This window comes from Haliotis rubra, unplaced genomic scaffold, assembly GCF_003918875.1.
Source record: "Haliotis rubra isolate DU_JTF1 unplaced genomic scaffold, ASM391887v1 Scf881, whole genome shotgun sequence".
Taxonomy (NCBI): domain Eukaryota; kingdom Metazoa; phylum Mollusca; class Gastropoda; order Lepetellida; family Haliotidae; genus Haliotis; species Haliotis rubra.
This window is the reverse complement of record NW_025767614.1, coordinates 172,402-189,882: the sequence shown is the minus strand read 5'-3', so window position 1 is coordinate 189,882 and position 17,481 is coordinate 172,402. Positions and strand designations below refer to the sequence as shown.

The 17,481-nt window shown below is 39.6% G+C and overlaps 1 protein-coding gene across 1 annotated transcript in view; it reads left to right on the top strand.

Annotated features, from left to right (window-relative positions):
- The window catches only part of LOC124263431, a 119,759-nt gene that overhangs the window by 18,344 nt on the left and 83,934 nt on the right, over positions 1 to 17,481 (top strand). Inside the window, 1 exon segment of the mRNA XM_046698064.1 lies at positions 10,013 to 10,100. Coding sequence (XP_046554020.1) covers positions 10,059 to 10,100 — 42 coding nt within the window. The 5' untranslated portion in view covers positions 10,013 to 10,058.

Below are 17,481 nucleotides of genomic sequence, written 5' to 3'. Positions count from 1 at the left end.
CACTCACTCACTGATAGTTTATGGGACTAAACTATTAACACTTATGTTTTCTTCACTAACAGGCAAATATCATTTCTAAATTTAAACTTGTTTAACTGCTCCCAGTTTTTGTTAACAACTGAAATTATGAACCTAATCAGCCATAAAAAGTCCCTCTTTGTCAATAATCAGATATTGTTTTCATGAACATGACCATGGTGACCAACAACAAAAAAACATTACATCCATTCTTGTGGGAAGATAGTGTCAACTTCCCAACAGCGTTTTCCTGACAACTAATAGCAACCAAACAAGTCTGACTTGGTCTTGTTGAAGGAGCTTCTAGGGATGTGTGTTGATGTTCGTAAAGTTGGTGAAAGTCAACCCGACTCAGTATGCTTTATCTTTATCGCTATGGTTTTAAATCTCCTCTCAGATCCGTGTTTCAAACCTTGATCAAAGTGTGTTTGTTTTCGCTCTTTTGTGTCAAATTTTACACTCCTAGATCAGTGGATATTGTTTTCTCTCTCTCTGTCAGTATTAGTTCAAATTGTTCTAAGCTTGTGGATTTTGAAACAATGTCATGGAATGATAGGTTATTGTCCCCGCCGCAACGCGGAACGGGGGACTTTGTATTCAGCGGCGTCCGTACGTACGTCCCAATTCTTGTTAACGCGATATCTCATGAACTGTTGTACCCAATGTCTTCAAATTTGGTGACAGCCTACATTGGGAGATTACGCAGACACCAGTCAATTTGGGTGACCTTGACCTTATTTTCAAGGTCATCATGACACTGATCACTTTTCAAACTCTTGTTAGCGTGATATCTCATGGACTGTTGTACCCAATGTCTTGAAATCTGGTGACAGCCTACATTAGGGGATTACGCAGACACCAGTCGATTTGGGTGACCTTGACCTTATTTTCAAGGTCACCACGACACTGACCACTTTTCAAACTGTTGTTAACGTGATATCTCATGCACTGTTGTACCCAGTGTCTGCAAATCTGGTGACAGCCTATATTGGGGGATTACGCAGACACCAGTCAATTTGGGTGACCTTGACCTTATTTTCAAGGTCATCATGACACTTTGATCACTTTTCAAACTCTTGTTAGCGTGATATCTCATGGACTGTTGTACCCAATGTCTTGAAATCTGGTGACAGCCTACATTAGGGGATTACGCAGACACCATTCGATTTGGGTGACCTTGACCTTATTTTCAAGGTCACCACGACACTGACCACTTTTCAAACTGTTGTTAACGTGATATCTCATGCACTGTTGTACCCAGTGTCTGCAAATCTGGTGACAGCCTATATTGGGGGATTACGCAGACACCAGTCAATTTGGGTGACCTTGACCTTATTTTCAAGGTCATCATGACACTTTGATCACTTTTCAAACTCTTGTTAGCGTGATATCTCATGGACTGTTGTACCCAATGTCTTGAAATCTGGTGACAGCCTACATTAGGGGATTACGCAGACACCATTCGATTTGGGTGACCTTGACCTTATTTTCAAGGTCACCACGACACTGACCACTTTTCAAACTGTTGTTAACGTGATATCTCATGCACTGTTGTACCCAGTGTCTGCAAATCTGGTGACAGCCTATATTGGGGGATTACGCAGACACCAGTTTATTTGGTGACCTTGACCTTATCTTCAAGGTCACCACGATACTTTGACCGCTTTTTAAAGGCAATATCTCATAAAACTTTGCACCCAATGTTTTCAAGTATGTTGACAGCCTACATTGGGTGATTATGCAGACACCAGTCATTTCAGGCATCTTGTATGTGACCAAAAAATATAAAGTAGTAAATAGATATTCCATTCTTTAGCGGCGGGGACATTGCCATATCAGTGGCAAACACTTGTTGAAGATTGCAACATCAACATGATCAATGCAAAGACTTGCCTTTGTCAGCCTGCTGTGTTATTGATTTTATTTCAACAAATGTTTCATAACAGTGAGGTGTCATTGATAGTACTTATTGAATAATAAAATACTTTTGTCTGATAATCCATGGCAGCAATATTCCAACTGTATGACAACAGCCTGTGAAAAATGAAGAATTGGGAAAATGAAACTGTGACTGACACAAGCAATGTTTGATGACATGGCTGATTGAGCCGTCTGATTCCTGAAACATTTGATTCAATGGTTAATATGGTGACTGGTACCTCCTCTGATGTGGGTCCCTAAGGAAAAGATAATCTGCATGTACAGTGTGTGAATCCCATTGTCAGTGACCCCTCCTGAGAAATAACTGGAATACAACTTTTGACTTCCTCACAGACATCTGATAATTTGGCCACCTCATTAGTCTACCATGAAGATCCAGGTTAGAAATAGTTTTACTGAGCAACCCGTGCTTGTCATAAGAGGCGACTAAAAGGATCGGGTGGTCAGGCCTGCTGACTTGGTTGACACATGTCATCATATCCCAGTTTCGTAGATAGCTGCTCATGTGGTTGATCACTAGATTGTTTGGTCCAGACTCAATTATTTACGGACCGACGGAATATTGTAGAATGCGATGTTAAACAACAAACAAACAAACAAACAAACAAAAACATTCATTATCGTCTGTTTGCAGTGAATACGTACCGATGAATTTCACTTTCAACAAAAATGTAAATCAAAGAAGTGAACATTTGAACATTTAAAATTCAGAACATTTAAAATTCAGAAAAAAGTTGTTTATCAAAGCGATCATAGTTTCAAATCGCTATTACTGGTTTGTATTACAAAGGGGTAAGTGCAGTAGTTGGAACAGTGAAACAAATGCACGTGCGGTACGTGATGAGCATTAACTTAGACCAACCCTCCTTGTTCTCGGTGTTTCATTTAATGTGCATACCCCCGTGTAATCCAAACCAATAATAACGATTTGAAACTATGATCGTTTGTTAAACAACTTTTATCCTAAGTTGAATGAAATTCTCAGGTTTTAATGTTCAAATGGCAAGGTAAAATTATGAGGATTCGCAATCTTAATTTCACTTTATTTGATTTACATTTTTGTTTGAATTGAAATTCATCGGAACGTTTTCACTGCAAACATTCATTAGTCAGGACTAATCGTAGTAGACTCCTGACATGTTTTGTTATTGAGTAGATGGACATCCACTTGAGTATCAGACATTATAAAAAATAGAATACATTTCCTAGTTGTCGTCAGTTACCTGTGGAGTCCAGACATGAATATTAATTAGCATATCAATCAACTACTGCATACAGGTATGCATGGCTATCAACTCGCAACTCGACCACCATGATGAACTTTGAGGGCAGCTGTCAAGCAGTCATTTCACCAGTGGTTTAGATGTAGTCATTGGTGACGAGAAAACATTCTACCATTGCATATACTCAAAGAAGTTATTGCATTTTGTTTAATCAACAAGCTGTACAGTTGACGTTTACTGAAAAGGATTTCAAAATGTTACTTTATCTCTTCAGCCGATCTGGGTGACTTTATGACTATCTTTAACTTTTAGTGGTCACTATGCAATTTCTAGCAGAGACCAGCAGATATGTATAAACAAATATCTAATAATCTAGTTATAACACTTACAGTGAGTTATCTTGGACAAAAATCCCTTAGTCAGCAGTCTTTCTGTTTAATCCTAAAGTGCAAACGACCCTAGTTCTGTTCAAATAGTATTTACCTGCTAGAAAGACACGGACAACCCTGCAGTTTTACTGTGCACAAAAAACGGCGACCTATCTGCCAACTGCAAATATTAAAGTGTATGTCTGTACACAGTCAATCGCCCTTCAACATCATCAGTGTTGTCACAGGCTATTAAGCCAATTGTGGAATGTGTGCGGAGTGTTTGCCCAGACGACGTGGGCTAGTTTACCATGGAAGCCTCATGGCTTACCTGTAACGATTTGTCTGTAAGAACGTAAATTAACCAATTAACCCTGCTGTAAACACAAGTTTTTATTGCCTGGCTCAATTTGATATGGTATTTTGACATTAAGCGCGGAGGACTTGACGTCATTGTCACCTGAAATACAGACAGACTGATTGATCTGGTGGGATGTTTGATATTTTTATGTTCAATGGCCTATTTCAAGTGTAATCTCAACACTACAACTGTATTTCTGTACTTTATGAGGATTTGAGATACTATTTTTAGCCATAGAGTGTTTGCTCACATGTCATCCTTCACACTGGTATTGATAGTTTCCTTTGGTTGTACATACATGTTCCCTCTTTCACCTCCAGTCTGTTGAGACCGCCTGCGTGGTGTAGTGGTTAGAGTGTCTGCCCGGAGAGCGGAAGGTCGCGGGTTCGACCCAAGACAACGTTATACCAAAAGACGTTAAAATATGGTACTTGTTGGTCCCTGCCTGGCGCTCGGCATTAATGGGTACAACAAAAACTGGTCGGCTTGGAGTCAGTATAATGTGTCTGAGTGGGGTATTCATTCTACCCTGCGGCATGGTATCTCAGTGGGCTAGCACTATAAAACCAGCTTCAGTCTGGGCTAGTACACGCAGCCGCACATACACACGCATGCACGTCGTCATATGAGCGAAATATTCTCAAGCACGACGTAAAAGCCAATTTCACCTCACCTCACCTCCAGTCTGTTGAGGGTCAGTGGGGTAGCCAAGTGGTTAAAGCGTTCACTCATCACGCTGAAGACACAAGTTGGATTCATCCACATAGGTACAATGTGTGGAGCCCATTTCTGGTGTTCCCGCTGTGATATTTGCTAAAAAACGGTGTAAAACTATACTTACTCTTTGGGTATACAATATATGTTCACTCTTTCACCTCCAGTCTGTTGAGGGGCGGTGGGGTAGCCTAGTGGTCAAAGCGTTCACTCAGTTTGATTCCCCACATGTGTGGAGCCCATTTCTGGTGTCCCTCGCTGTGATATTGCTGGAATATTGCTAAAAGAAGCATAAAACTATACTCACACACTCCAGTCTGTTGAGTAGACATTTTTAATTATTCTGCTGTATATTCTGTTTCCAGTTCATATCTGTTCGTGTTTGCTCCAGCTGTGTAACATGTTGCATAATTCAAAGCAGCAGTTATGTGTGATTAATATAATGTCAAATTTATTCCTTATACCCTTCAGTAGAATTCATGTTTTGGTGATGTCATGCTTGATCATTACATTAATTAAGTGAAGAATTGGAAGATAGACATGTTTGTTTCATGGCTGCATTAAATAAAGATCTGTGCAGTACTACAGGTATGCAGGTTGAAAAGGATAAATTGGTGAATTATGCAGAATATTTGTTTTTCTATTGTGTTTTTTATAAAAGTCAATAGTAATCAGGTACTGGTGTGTATATTTTGAAAAATATAAGAATATCCACAATTATGAACTCTACCATAGATCTAAGAACCTGCATGAATTTGAACCCAACCGTAATTATATGCATACACACAAATCTGAACTTACCATAGATCTAAGAATCTCCACAAATCTGAACCCTACCATAGATCTGAAAATCTCCACAAATCTGAACCCTACCATAGATCAGAGAATCTCCACGGATCTTAACCCTTAGAGTGACCTTAGATCTGAAAATCTCCACAAATCTGAACTCTACCATAGATCTAATAAATCTCATCAAATCTTAACCTTACCATAGATCAAAGAATCTCCACAAATCTATACCCTACTATAGATCTGAGAATCTCCATGGATCTGAACCCTACCGTAGATCTGAAAATCTCCCCAAACCTGAACCTTACACTAGATCTGAAAATCTCCATAAGTCTGAACCCTTCATTGTTAAACACAAAGTGATCCTGAGTCTATCTCTAACCCTGCAGCAGTATTGAGTGTTTAACGAGAGAGGCGGGCTGCACCCACTCACTTGTCAGATAGGTTGATGTGTCACTGTCTGCATGCTGGTCGTCATGCCTCAATATTGTCAGCTGTAATTGATGGCCTGAGAACTTGTCCTGAATATGTACGTCCATGAATGAACACCGTGGTGCACTGAGGTGCACACTGGATATTTGTTGAGATTGGTGAGGTTTGTTATCTGTAAATGTGAGGTTTTAGGGGAGGTACAACTTTTTGTCTTTTTAGTTTATCTTGAGTTGCTTTGTAACTAGTTGAGTTTCAACAATACACATGTCGTGGGACATTACTTGAACTAAAATGCAATGGTTGAGATACAATATGGAAATTCTAGCAATTGGTAGCATATCCCTAGCAACAAATGACAGTCTCAAGAGACCACTGAATGCTTTAGTTTACCAAGCAGGAACTTACGTAAGATTTTAAAATAAGTGCTCTTGGCAGGCAAATATGGGGATAAAATCCCCATTTTGTTCAGAATTGAGATTCTTTAAAGTTATTTTTAAAAAAGTTATTTTAAGTCTATTCCTATTTATTTGTGGTCTACAAGTGTTTTTTACAAAGTTGTAACACTAGTTTTGGCTAGATCGGCATGAACTGGGAATATATATTTCAGTCTGGGAATTTTTCAGATATTTGCTGCAGATATGGGGTTGAATATTGACCTTTGAGCTGATATGGGCAAGCCTCTGTCTTGATGACATGTTCAAGGTCCCTGTTGCTCAAAATATCAACCACTGGTGACTGAAATTTGATGGCAGCCTGAAAATAAATGCGTGTATACTCGGGATTAGTAGCTTAAGTCCAAGACTGAACACATGACCTTCCATGCTTGTTCAATAACCTGTGGCCATTTTCCAGTTTGCCTTATTAGTGCATGGGCTTATGTAGCAAAAATGCTTCCCATGGGAAGTGCATGTTAATTTTTTGGAACCACTGATAATTGTGATCAGTATTGCATGGGGATTCAGAAAAAACATGGTTCCATTTTGTTTGTGTGTGGTGTGTGTGTATTTATGTGTTAGCATCTTTACTCAAATACTACTAGATGGATTTCAATGAAACTTTCTGGATCTCTTGGGTATGTCCCCAGGACAAATCAATTAGATGTTGAAAAAGTACACTCTTCAAAACAAGAAACGCAAAAGCAATATCATTGACAAATTTGGTCTTATTCAATTATGTAAATTAACGAAAATAAACGGTACAGCATTGAAATTATGTAGAGCAATACATTGGTATCTCGTGCACATTTCACAAGAATGACAGTCATCATGGTCATTACTGCTGTCCACGAGGTGACGTTGACGTTCTGCCTTGTATGGCCACCTCACTGTGCTAGAACTGCACGACACCTCCTTGTCACTGATTGAATCAGTTGTTGGATGTTTTGTTGTGGAATCCTCCATTCCTCCTGCATCATGTTGAAAAACAGTTACTGTTAAAGCCTCAATGGCGGATTACGACGTTGACGTACACGTCTATCTATCTGATCCCACATGTAATCAATTGGTCTCAGATCTGGGGATCTGGAGGGCCAGGGGAGAACATCGATGTCGTTATTGTCCAGGTAGTTCACTGTAGCACATGCTGTGTGAGGTCTGGCATTGTCCTGTTGGTACAGCTCTCTTTGGCGGTCGACAAGACGATGCACGTGAGGACAGAGAATATAGTTGGTATATCTCGCGGACGTAATATTGCCTTGGACGAACACCAACTCCAATCTGCAGGTGTATGAGATGGCTCCCCACATCACACCATCTCCACCAAATCTGTCGACTTGCCTGATGCAGTTGGATGCAAAATGTTCATTGCATGGTCTGTAGACACGTTGTCTTCCGTCACGTTGCTTGAGGTGCTACCGCGATTCATCACTGAATCATATGTGCCTCCAGTTTCCAAGGTTCCATGGCTGCACCGCGTTACACAACCTGACTCACGGATGTTGATGTAATCGTGTCAGAGAGGGGGCAACTTGTGGACGTCTGGCACGCATACCTACCTCTCGGAGACTGTTCCTGATTGTCTGGTCGAACATTCTCCGGGCTCCAAACCGTTCTTGTGCTGTGTTCCGGGCGGAATGATGGCAGTCACATAGGTGGGTTACCCAGATGTAGCGATTTTGGGCTGTGTGGTGACTCACGGTCTACCTGGTCTTGGATGGTCATTTGTCGAAATGGAATGCACAAAAAGATCCCACAAACGAGTTATTGTGCTGGGATGAATGCTGAAGGTCCTCGCCATGACACTCTTGGATTCACCAGCTTGTAATCGTCCAATGGCAATATTTCGGTGGGCACCGTTGAGACGTCCCATTTTCTCATCCAATATTTGCAAGGGTCTTTGATGAATTTGCGAGATGCATTTGGGTCTTTTATAGTCTTAGGTTGCACACGAAAAGCAATAATTGCGGCTTTTGGTTGTGTTCCATACGAGTCAAGCTCATCATGACAACCATGATTGATAAAACCATTCAAAATGCTTAATTTGACATTTGCGTACTAACTTTCATTTTCTCTTTTGAAGAGTGAATGTTAAAGTACATGTACATAGAGGTACTTTGAAAATAATCGCAATGTTAAATAAATGGAGAATATGAATGATAACTCAAAAAGTTATGGATGGATTTGAATGAATCTTGGTGGTTATGTTAGGTATGACACAAGGGCTATCTGCGTCCTGTTTGGTGAAAGTAAATTGAAGTACAAGTACACAGTAGTACTTTAAAAATGTAATAGTGAAAGGTAATTGCTGTGCAAGGCGGAGGCATGTTCTCTAACGAGGAATCTTCTAGTTTCCAAATTAAGCAAAAAAATCATACTTGTGTTTGTATGACAAATAATGTCGAAGTTTGTATTTCAACAGCATATTTTGTTCTTGCAGGTTAATGATGGATTGATTAACTATGCAAGTTACTTAACAATGTGAAAGTTAAAATAAATATACTAGTGCACATTATATATTGCACTTGCATACCCCAGTTGTAATATGTAGTTATCTGTTTACTGTGATATAATTTGTCACTGCTTTATTAATGCATTAAGTTTGTATTGACTGCAGATTTGGCTTTATGTCATTTAATTACCCAGACACGAGTGTCACTTGTGCACGACTATATGATAGTCACATTAACCTTACCTGGGTACTATTAGTACTACATAAGTGTGTCATGGTAGTATATATTATGAAATGTGATAATACATTAACTGAATAAATGGTTTCCCTTGATATAGGCCAATACTTACAATGTTGGTGTCCGATGAAGGAAAGAGAATATTTGATTAATTTATATGATTATGTCATATTTTATGTCACCAAATTGAAATTAGAAAAATATCATGTGGTTGTCTCTATGTCATACATCATAAGCTGCATTTTGATATGCTACATGACTATGTTGTGATAGGTTTATGAAAACATATTTTTCTCGAAATGGGCGTCGCAAGCAATTTTGGGAACTCATATTCAATCACCCCACAATGACACTTATAGCATACAGAAAAAATGGAACCATGTTTTTCTTGAATCCATACACAACAGGGATTACAATTAGTATTGGTTCCAAAACTTAACGTGTAATTCCCACGGAATTACATAAGCCCCTGCACTATATGTCATGTCAAAACCGAGTGATGAGCGAACTATCATGCTGTCTGTATAGTCTTTCGTTTCTGAAACTGATCTTGACTGGTTTTGAATATATTTAAAGCAGATCATTGTGTAATGATGGGTGAGTTGTGTGTCCTTGAGCAGTTCAGCTCCATCACCCACTGGCAGCTTTTCACAAAGGTCAAGGTCAAAGTTGCCCTTTCAGCTTTTGAAGACTCTTGACTGTCACAAGGTGGTGTCACCATTACAACTGGGGCAAATCAGGGTGAAAGATTTCCAAGCTGATATCCTGAACTTCCCCTTCCAACCTAACTAACGTTCAGTCCAAGAAATAAGGCCTTCTCATTCAAAAATATATATCAACAAAATAACAAAATGAAATTGAAATGGATGCCAATACGATACTTTAATTTTTAGGAAAGTTGGGGCTATCCACATTTACCAAATTGTTCAAGACTTGGTGGATTCATTTATAATTTAATCTCTAGGATCTGAGAGACCGACTACATCCAACTATGTATATACAGAAATTTGGAGTCTGTTAAGTTTGTGTTTTACATTTCCAGATGACGGCAGAGGTTGTACCAGTGTCTCGGCTGTCATCCTGCAAAGATGAGGAGTTCGACAAAGTCATCAAGGAAATGTCGCTTCAAGGTAATGTACCATTCTTCATCCGCACACGGGGCGGTGGGGTAGCCTAGTGGTTAAAGTGTTGGCTCGTCACGCCGAAGACCCGGGTTCGAATCCCTACATGGGTACAATGTGTGAAACCCATTTCTGGTGTTCCCTGCCGTGATGTTGCTGGAATATTGCTAAAAGCGGCATAAAACCAATCCCTACATGGGTACAATGTGTGAAACCCATTTCTGGTGTTCCCCGCCGTGATGTTGCTGGAATATTGCTAAAAGCGGCATAAAACCAAAGTCAGTCAGTCAGTCATCCGCACACCTATCCAGAGATGCGTCCATGTTCGTGGGTTTCATCAGAGTTGTAAACGTCTAAGACCTGCATTACTTCTGTCCTTCTTTGGGTAGCTTAGTGGTTAAAGCGTTCACTCATCATGCTGAAGACCTGGGTTCGATTCCCCATATGGGTCCAATGTGTGAAGCCCATTTCTGGTGTCCTCCCGCTGTGATATTGCTGGAATGATGAAAAACTTAGCAATGCTTTGGATTCTTGGAGTAGAATCACCAATGCAAGAGATTTCTTTGACATGGACCAGCTTGTTATGGTTGAAATAAGTTCTCTATAATTTTACACAACCTCCTAGTTGAGCCAGTTTAGCTTCTTATTCTTTTGAATGATTGGTGAATTCCTGGCTCTGATTCTACTACATTGTGAGTCATGATAATGGTTCAACCGGTAAGATTTCAGGCATGTAATCAGAGCATTGCCGACGGTGTGCTAATCCCTTTCATTCATCGCCATAATCTGGGTGACATTGCTGGGATCTTGTCCAGGCTGAGACTGTAGAGGTATGACTATCTGCTGTAGTGTGACGTGATCTACCTGCCCGCCCTGGTAGTGAGTCACTCGTGTTGTCTCCATCTGTCTCATCACGTTAACGTATGTTCCCACACACTCTCTTTGTATGCCTTTAACATTCAGAGTTTATTGCTGTACCGTCAACCTCGTACACTCATAGGTTTTGTTGGGTTTATGGGAAAGAATGGGTCACCGGTACCCCGTGGTTGAGGTATGAGCTGCTGAAACTGGGCAATGGATGGTTGTCATCGTACTGGGTGTGTGGATGGTTGTGGCCGTTAATTGTTTTTGTGGGACAGACTCACTGAACGGTAGACTAACCCACTTACTTGAGCGTAATAACAACGGTTTAAATCTCGTTCACTCACTCACTCACTCACTCACTCACTCACTCACTCACTCACTCACTCACTCACTCACTCACTCACTCACTCACTCACTCACTCACTCACTCACTCACTCACTCACTCACTCACTCACTCACTCACTCACTCACTCACTCACCCACTCACTCACCCACTCACTCACCATTAGGGAGAACGAAAGCTTGATTTACAAATTCATTTCTCTTTTGTTTATTTTGCCTGAAACAGGAATTTTCACAATAGGTGAAACCGTTAAGAAAGGGTGTAAAAGGGTTTTCACTCACTCACTCAGTATCACTCACTCACTCACTCACTCACTGCTGCACACTTCATGTTATGTTCAGCATCAGTTAGCAAATGTGTATGAATATTCATCAAATATCAGTAATTGTGTATTCAAAACCCTGTTAGTTTTAAATGCTTCGCATCACTAAGCATGGCAAGCCCAGCACTGTTTTTGATGTACACCATATACGATAATTTTGTTGGACATGTTTGATTCGTATCACATATCATGACTTTCATGAGCTGTTCCTGGATGTCTAAAACCCTGTAGAAACAAACATTTTCATCAGCTGTTCAGAGATGTCAAACCTTTGGAGACACACACACACACAAAACCTTGTGAAGCAACACAGTATATTGTGTTTGATGACATGACCCGTTCTACTGCTAGTGTGTTGTGTCAGGGTCATGTGACATGCTTCATTAAACCAAGAATGTTGTCAGTGCTTGAAAGTGAATGGAATACTGCCCAGCAACTAGAGATCTAGGGATCGGCTTCATGGTGTGACAGTGGAGCTTGGTAAGCCTTGTGGAGGACTCCTCACACCAATTAGATGTCAGGAGCTTCTATTAGAGGGGGCAACTGGTAGCCTTGTGGTTAAAGTGTTTGCTTGGATCACTGATGGCCTGGGTTTGATTCCCCACATGGGTACAGTGTGTCAAGCCAGTTTCTGGTGTCCCTTGTAGTGATATTGTTAAAAGTGGTGTACATCTTTACCCGCCCATTCACTCATACAAGACATCAACAACACAACCTGGATACAGAATGGACCTGTGGGAGGGTACAATTCCTAGACAATCCGGCGCACTGCAACACTTTGTGCCATATGTGTATCATGTGGTCGTGTAATAATACAAATATATACTACATATACTACTCAAAAAGGGTTAAGGACCATCTGATTCTTTCATATTACTTCAGCACCACACTCTGACAGATTACCTGTGATAAGATGACCGAATTGAGTGGCCCTTAACGTTTTTCAAGAAGGAGAGGTATTTAAATACATGTGAAATGGAGTCAAGTGAATTGCAAAATCTCATTCTCAAGTCAGTGTTGTATAGCTTGCTCAAAATACCAGAAAATGTTTTGACATGCCTCTTATTGTCTTAAGTTCCTTGCGTCTTCTGAACATGACACCCAGCAGCCTTTGCTTGTTGGAAATGGGAACTTAATGGATTGAATGGTCAGGCTCCATGACTTGTAGATGGCATGTCATTCTACCTATGCAATGTGTGTCGTTGCTCATGATACCATTCACTGGAACGTCTAGTCCACTTTTGATTATTAACAAGCTGCAGTCTTGTAGCTGGAGTGCAGCACTTAACATCATCAAACACCCACTGTAAATCTGGTGATGTCATTAAACAGATTTATTACAAAAGAGTTAAGATGAAATATCTATTTACTGCAACTGAAATTTTCAAAGTTAGAGTGTTAGATCTGTAAGTACTCAAGCCTTAATTGAGCTGTGGTAAGCAGCTGGATTCAAACAATGGCAAGTAACAAGTGCTGAAAGTCACCGTCAACTAAGACACCCAAAGAATAACATTAGCATTGTCGGAAATTTTCTTTTACAAACACATAGTATCCCTCATCTGAGCTGGAACAAAAGCCATCTCGACACGTGTTCACACTTGACTTGGGAGTGTGAGATGGGCCCAGGTATGTTGGTGTGTCCTTTGAAGTGTTGTTCCTCTGTCCCAGTGATATGGGCTCACTATGTGGGCCTGACTATAGACCGAATGTTCAGGCCTCAGCTGAGATCAGCTGGCCAAGACTGGATTAGTTGACTGGCATTGACTTAACAGTCTTGTTCTGTTGTTGTTTGAAGTTGTACTGGTGTTTTCTTAAAAATGTTTCCTGATGTTGAATAATCATTTTTGTACATGCATTGTCTCAAGAATCTTGAACTGGGGTTGTCTCATGAATCTTGTTCTGGTGTTTTCTCAAGAATCTTGAACTGGCATTGACTCGAGAATCTCGTTCTGGTGTTGTCTCAAGAGTCTTGAACTGGCATTGACTCGTGAATCTTGTTCTGGTATGGACTGAAGAATCTTGAACTGGCATTGACTTGACAATCTTGTTCTGGTGTTGTCTCAAGAATCTTGAACTGGCATTGACTCGAGAATCTCGTTCTGGTGTTGTCTCAAGAATCTTGAACTGGCATTGACTCGAGAATCTCGTTCTGGTGTTGTCTCAAGAGTCTTGAACTGGCATTGACTCGTGAATCTTGTTCTGGTATGGACTGAAGAATCTTGAACTGGCATTGACTTGACAATCTTGTTCTGGTGTTGTCTCAAGAATCTTGAACTGGCATTGACTCAACAATCTTGTTCTGGTATGGACTTGAGAATCTTGTACCAACATTGTCTCAATATCTTGTTCTGTCATTGCCTTGAAAATCTTGTACTTATGTTGACTACAAAATTTTGCAAAATTGTTGACAGAATAAGTCATGTACTGTCATATGCTACCCTTGACTGGTATCTTAATGGAAAATGTTCATCTTGTTGAGAAGAAGATCACCTAATGCTAGACCTGCAGTTTCGGACTGCTTTTGAGAGTGATTATGACCAGACAAGGTGGACTCATTTGTTTTGAGGGCTTGATCAGGTATCCATGTTTCAAGATAGCACTATCTCTGCATCTACACTTATTGTGGAAAAACACTCAAATTTGGAACACCCTAAATAGTGCATATGTGTTTTTTTCTTGTATACAAAACACATTTCAAGGGTCAGATGATGCAGATATATCAGGATATTTATATTGCTTAAGGCCAAGGGTCCACACAATATACATCGATTATCCATCGCCACATTCATCGATAGTATCTGTGATATATCCCTACGCCGATACAACTTCAATACTTTAGGCAATATATCAGTTGTATCGCAAGGGTCCAGTATTGCATTAGGAATAGGAAGGGAGTCTCTTTGAAATTTACTTCTAAGAATTTTAAAAATAGGAAGGGAGTCTTGAACCTTTTTTTAAAATTTGTTTGTGTCTGTTACCTTTGTTACATGGACAAACGAGTTGGTGTATAAGTGAAAGAGTGTGAACATTTTTCAAACTCTGTGAACTGTAGAATACTTGTCTTTAGTAATTGAAATATGTTTTAGTTGTTTGACAAATACCACCATTTATTAACATACACGAACGATGTCTTAGCTTTGTTAAGAAAGATAACAAAGAGAAGATAAAATTTAGAAAGCATATCAAGAGTTTTTTTCAGTGATTCTGAATTCTGATATAAATTACATTCAATTGTTTGTTAAAGCATCGGTGCAGAAACACACCTTCCCGAAGGAAACTTCAGTTTCAAACTTATATATGTTAGATCAAAGTATACTCAATGTGTTTGACTTTACTTTAAAAGCATTAAATGCTGAAACTTTATTAAATGAACAGCTTTTTAAGTGTGTGTGAATGTAACACAAGTTCAGCTGTATAACAAATAAAGTTTCAGTCATTTTATCTATCATATATGTTCTGCTATTAGAAATTGTAAAGTATCGGGATACGTATCGTATCGCCACCATTTATCGTGATGATAATCGTCTCGCAGGTTCCTTGCCAATACTTTCATGATATATCGTCTCGCCTAACTAAACTGGTATCGGGATATATCGTCTCGGCCACTTAGACCACGATACACAGCTCTACATTTAACAAGTGTTTGTATATTTCCATAACTATTTTGACATTACAAAGGTCCTACCTACTACTTGGCCTTGTTGTACTTGTCACATTAAATAGAGTGTCTGGAAATAAATTTCTGTTAATTATTTTAATGCTTAATGAAAAAATGTTTTCTAAAATATAAAATAAATAACATCTAATAATCATTTATCATCATCATTTAATCGTGTTGACGAAGGCCTATATTAGTAGAACAAAAAAGCAATATGTTTCATGTGGCCTCATTTGACAAGTGTAACAGTCTCCACATGTCATAATTTTGATTATTTTCAAAACATTTCAACAAAAAGTAAAGTGATTTTTGTATTTAGAATATTGATAAATAATTAAGATTATATTTGCTAACTTGGTTTTATTGTTGCATTGATTAAACGTCCAATTCTCCGACATTGACAGTATTCTGTCACCAGAGGAGCAGTGTACAATACGTGATCACGACCAACACACCTGTGCATAGGTATCTTCAACCAGTGGACTACTTTCACTGTTGAACAGCATAATCCACTTGTTTCTATAATTAAGTGAATTGCATTTAAGTTGTGAATAATCTGTAAATGAAAATAAAAATGTCTTTTTGGCTATGTGTAAATTATTCATTTGTTGCTTTAATCTTTAAAAAAAATGATATATGCGGTGGATTTATTTGTGTGCCATCACACTGTTATCAATCCTCATGTAGGAATACATGCAGGCTGGTAATATAATATACAACATATTATACTAAGGCTCGATTTCAGTTTCCCCGACCCAGCTGAAATAAGCTTGCTGTAGCAGATGTGTCATTGACTGACACATTTAATGGTTGTATGGAATCATTCGCAGTAAAGTGACATATTTGGTTGCAGTGCCTGTGATCATATTTTCATGATGATGATATATATTCAGATTTATCACATACACTTCTAAGGTTTCTTACATATTTCAGATGATTGAGACTGACTGGATGTTCTCTTAATTTGACCTTTTATATTTACACTGAGAAGGAATATTTGTGAAAGATGCACATGGTAAGAATGTGGGTATGGTGAGACGGATAAAAGCCATCAAGTCTGACCATCTGATCCTTTTTTTCACTCCATAGCTGGGGTGGTGGGGTAGCCTTGCGGTTAAAGCGTTTGCTTGTCACACCGAAGACCTGGGTTCGATTCCCCAAATGGGTACAATTTGTGAAGCCCATTTCTGGTGCCCTCACTGGAATATTGCTAAAAGCGGCGTAAAACCCTACTCTCACTCCATAGCTGAACATAATATTACCGAAACCAGCCTATGCCAGAGGCTTCATATTTATTAAAATTGAATTTTGGCATCATTTTCAGGAGAGTTTAGTGGAATATTGTGATTGAATTAGTTTAGCAGCGAAGTCTTGAACTCAAAATGGGAGCCATGTTGACACCAGTATTCATAGGGTGCCCTAATCTACTCTAAGGCAGTGTCTGAAACCCTTCCTTTCATAAAAATGGGTTGTATCGGGTATTAAGAAAGATCCCTTTGGCAAACACGTACCACCCTTGACGTATCTGGCAGACGATCAACTTCAAGGTCTAGTGAGTGACGGTGTATATTATATCAGATGTATGTATAGCAGGCCCATTGAATAAACTGGGTGATTGCCTTAAGTGTGAATACTGTCACAACAGATGGCCTAACGTCCACAGTAGGATCATTGTATCGTCATGGAGAGCAGTCTTGTATCGGATTGTAAACTTTGTAGGATCCACATAAATTTTACAAATTTATTGAAGGAATGGTATTGTGTCGTGTAAGTGTAGCCATCCTTGGAGCTCTTTACATCAAGTGATTCATCTGCTTTATGAGGTGTTAAAATCAATATAGAAGGTAATAAACAGATTGTACTGGGATTGTCGCAGCTTTTCCGCCTCAGCATCAGGTAAACTGGGTGTATATACTGAAGGTCTTGGCGCCCCAGACTTTTTATTATGGGATGGATGGCACAGGCTTTAGTAGCTTCAGGTCATTACAGAGAAGTTGGGAAGCAGGTCACTAGCACGGGATACTTCCATAGGATCTCCTGCAGAGTAGATCCCCAGTAGTTTATGCTTGTGTCATGTGGGATTCTAGAATGGGAAAGGTACTCAGTACCTCATTCTTGTCTCATGTGGGATTCTGGAGCAGGGAAGGCACTCAGTACCTCAAGCTTCTCCCATGGGATTCTGGAGCAGTGAAGGTACTCAGT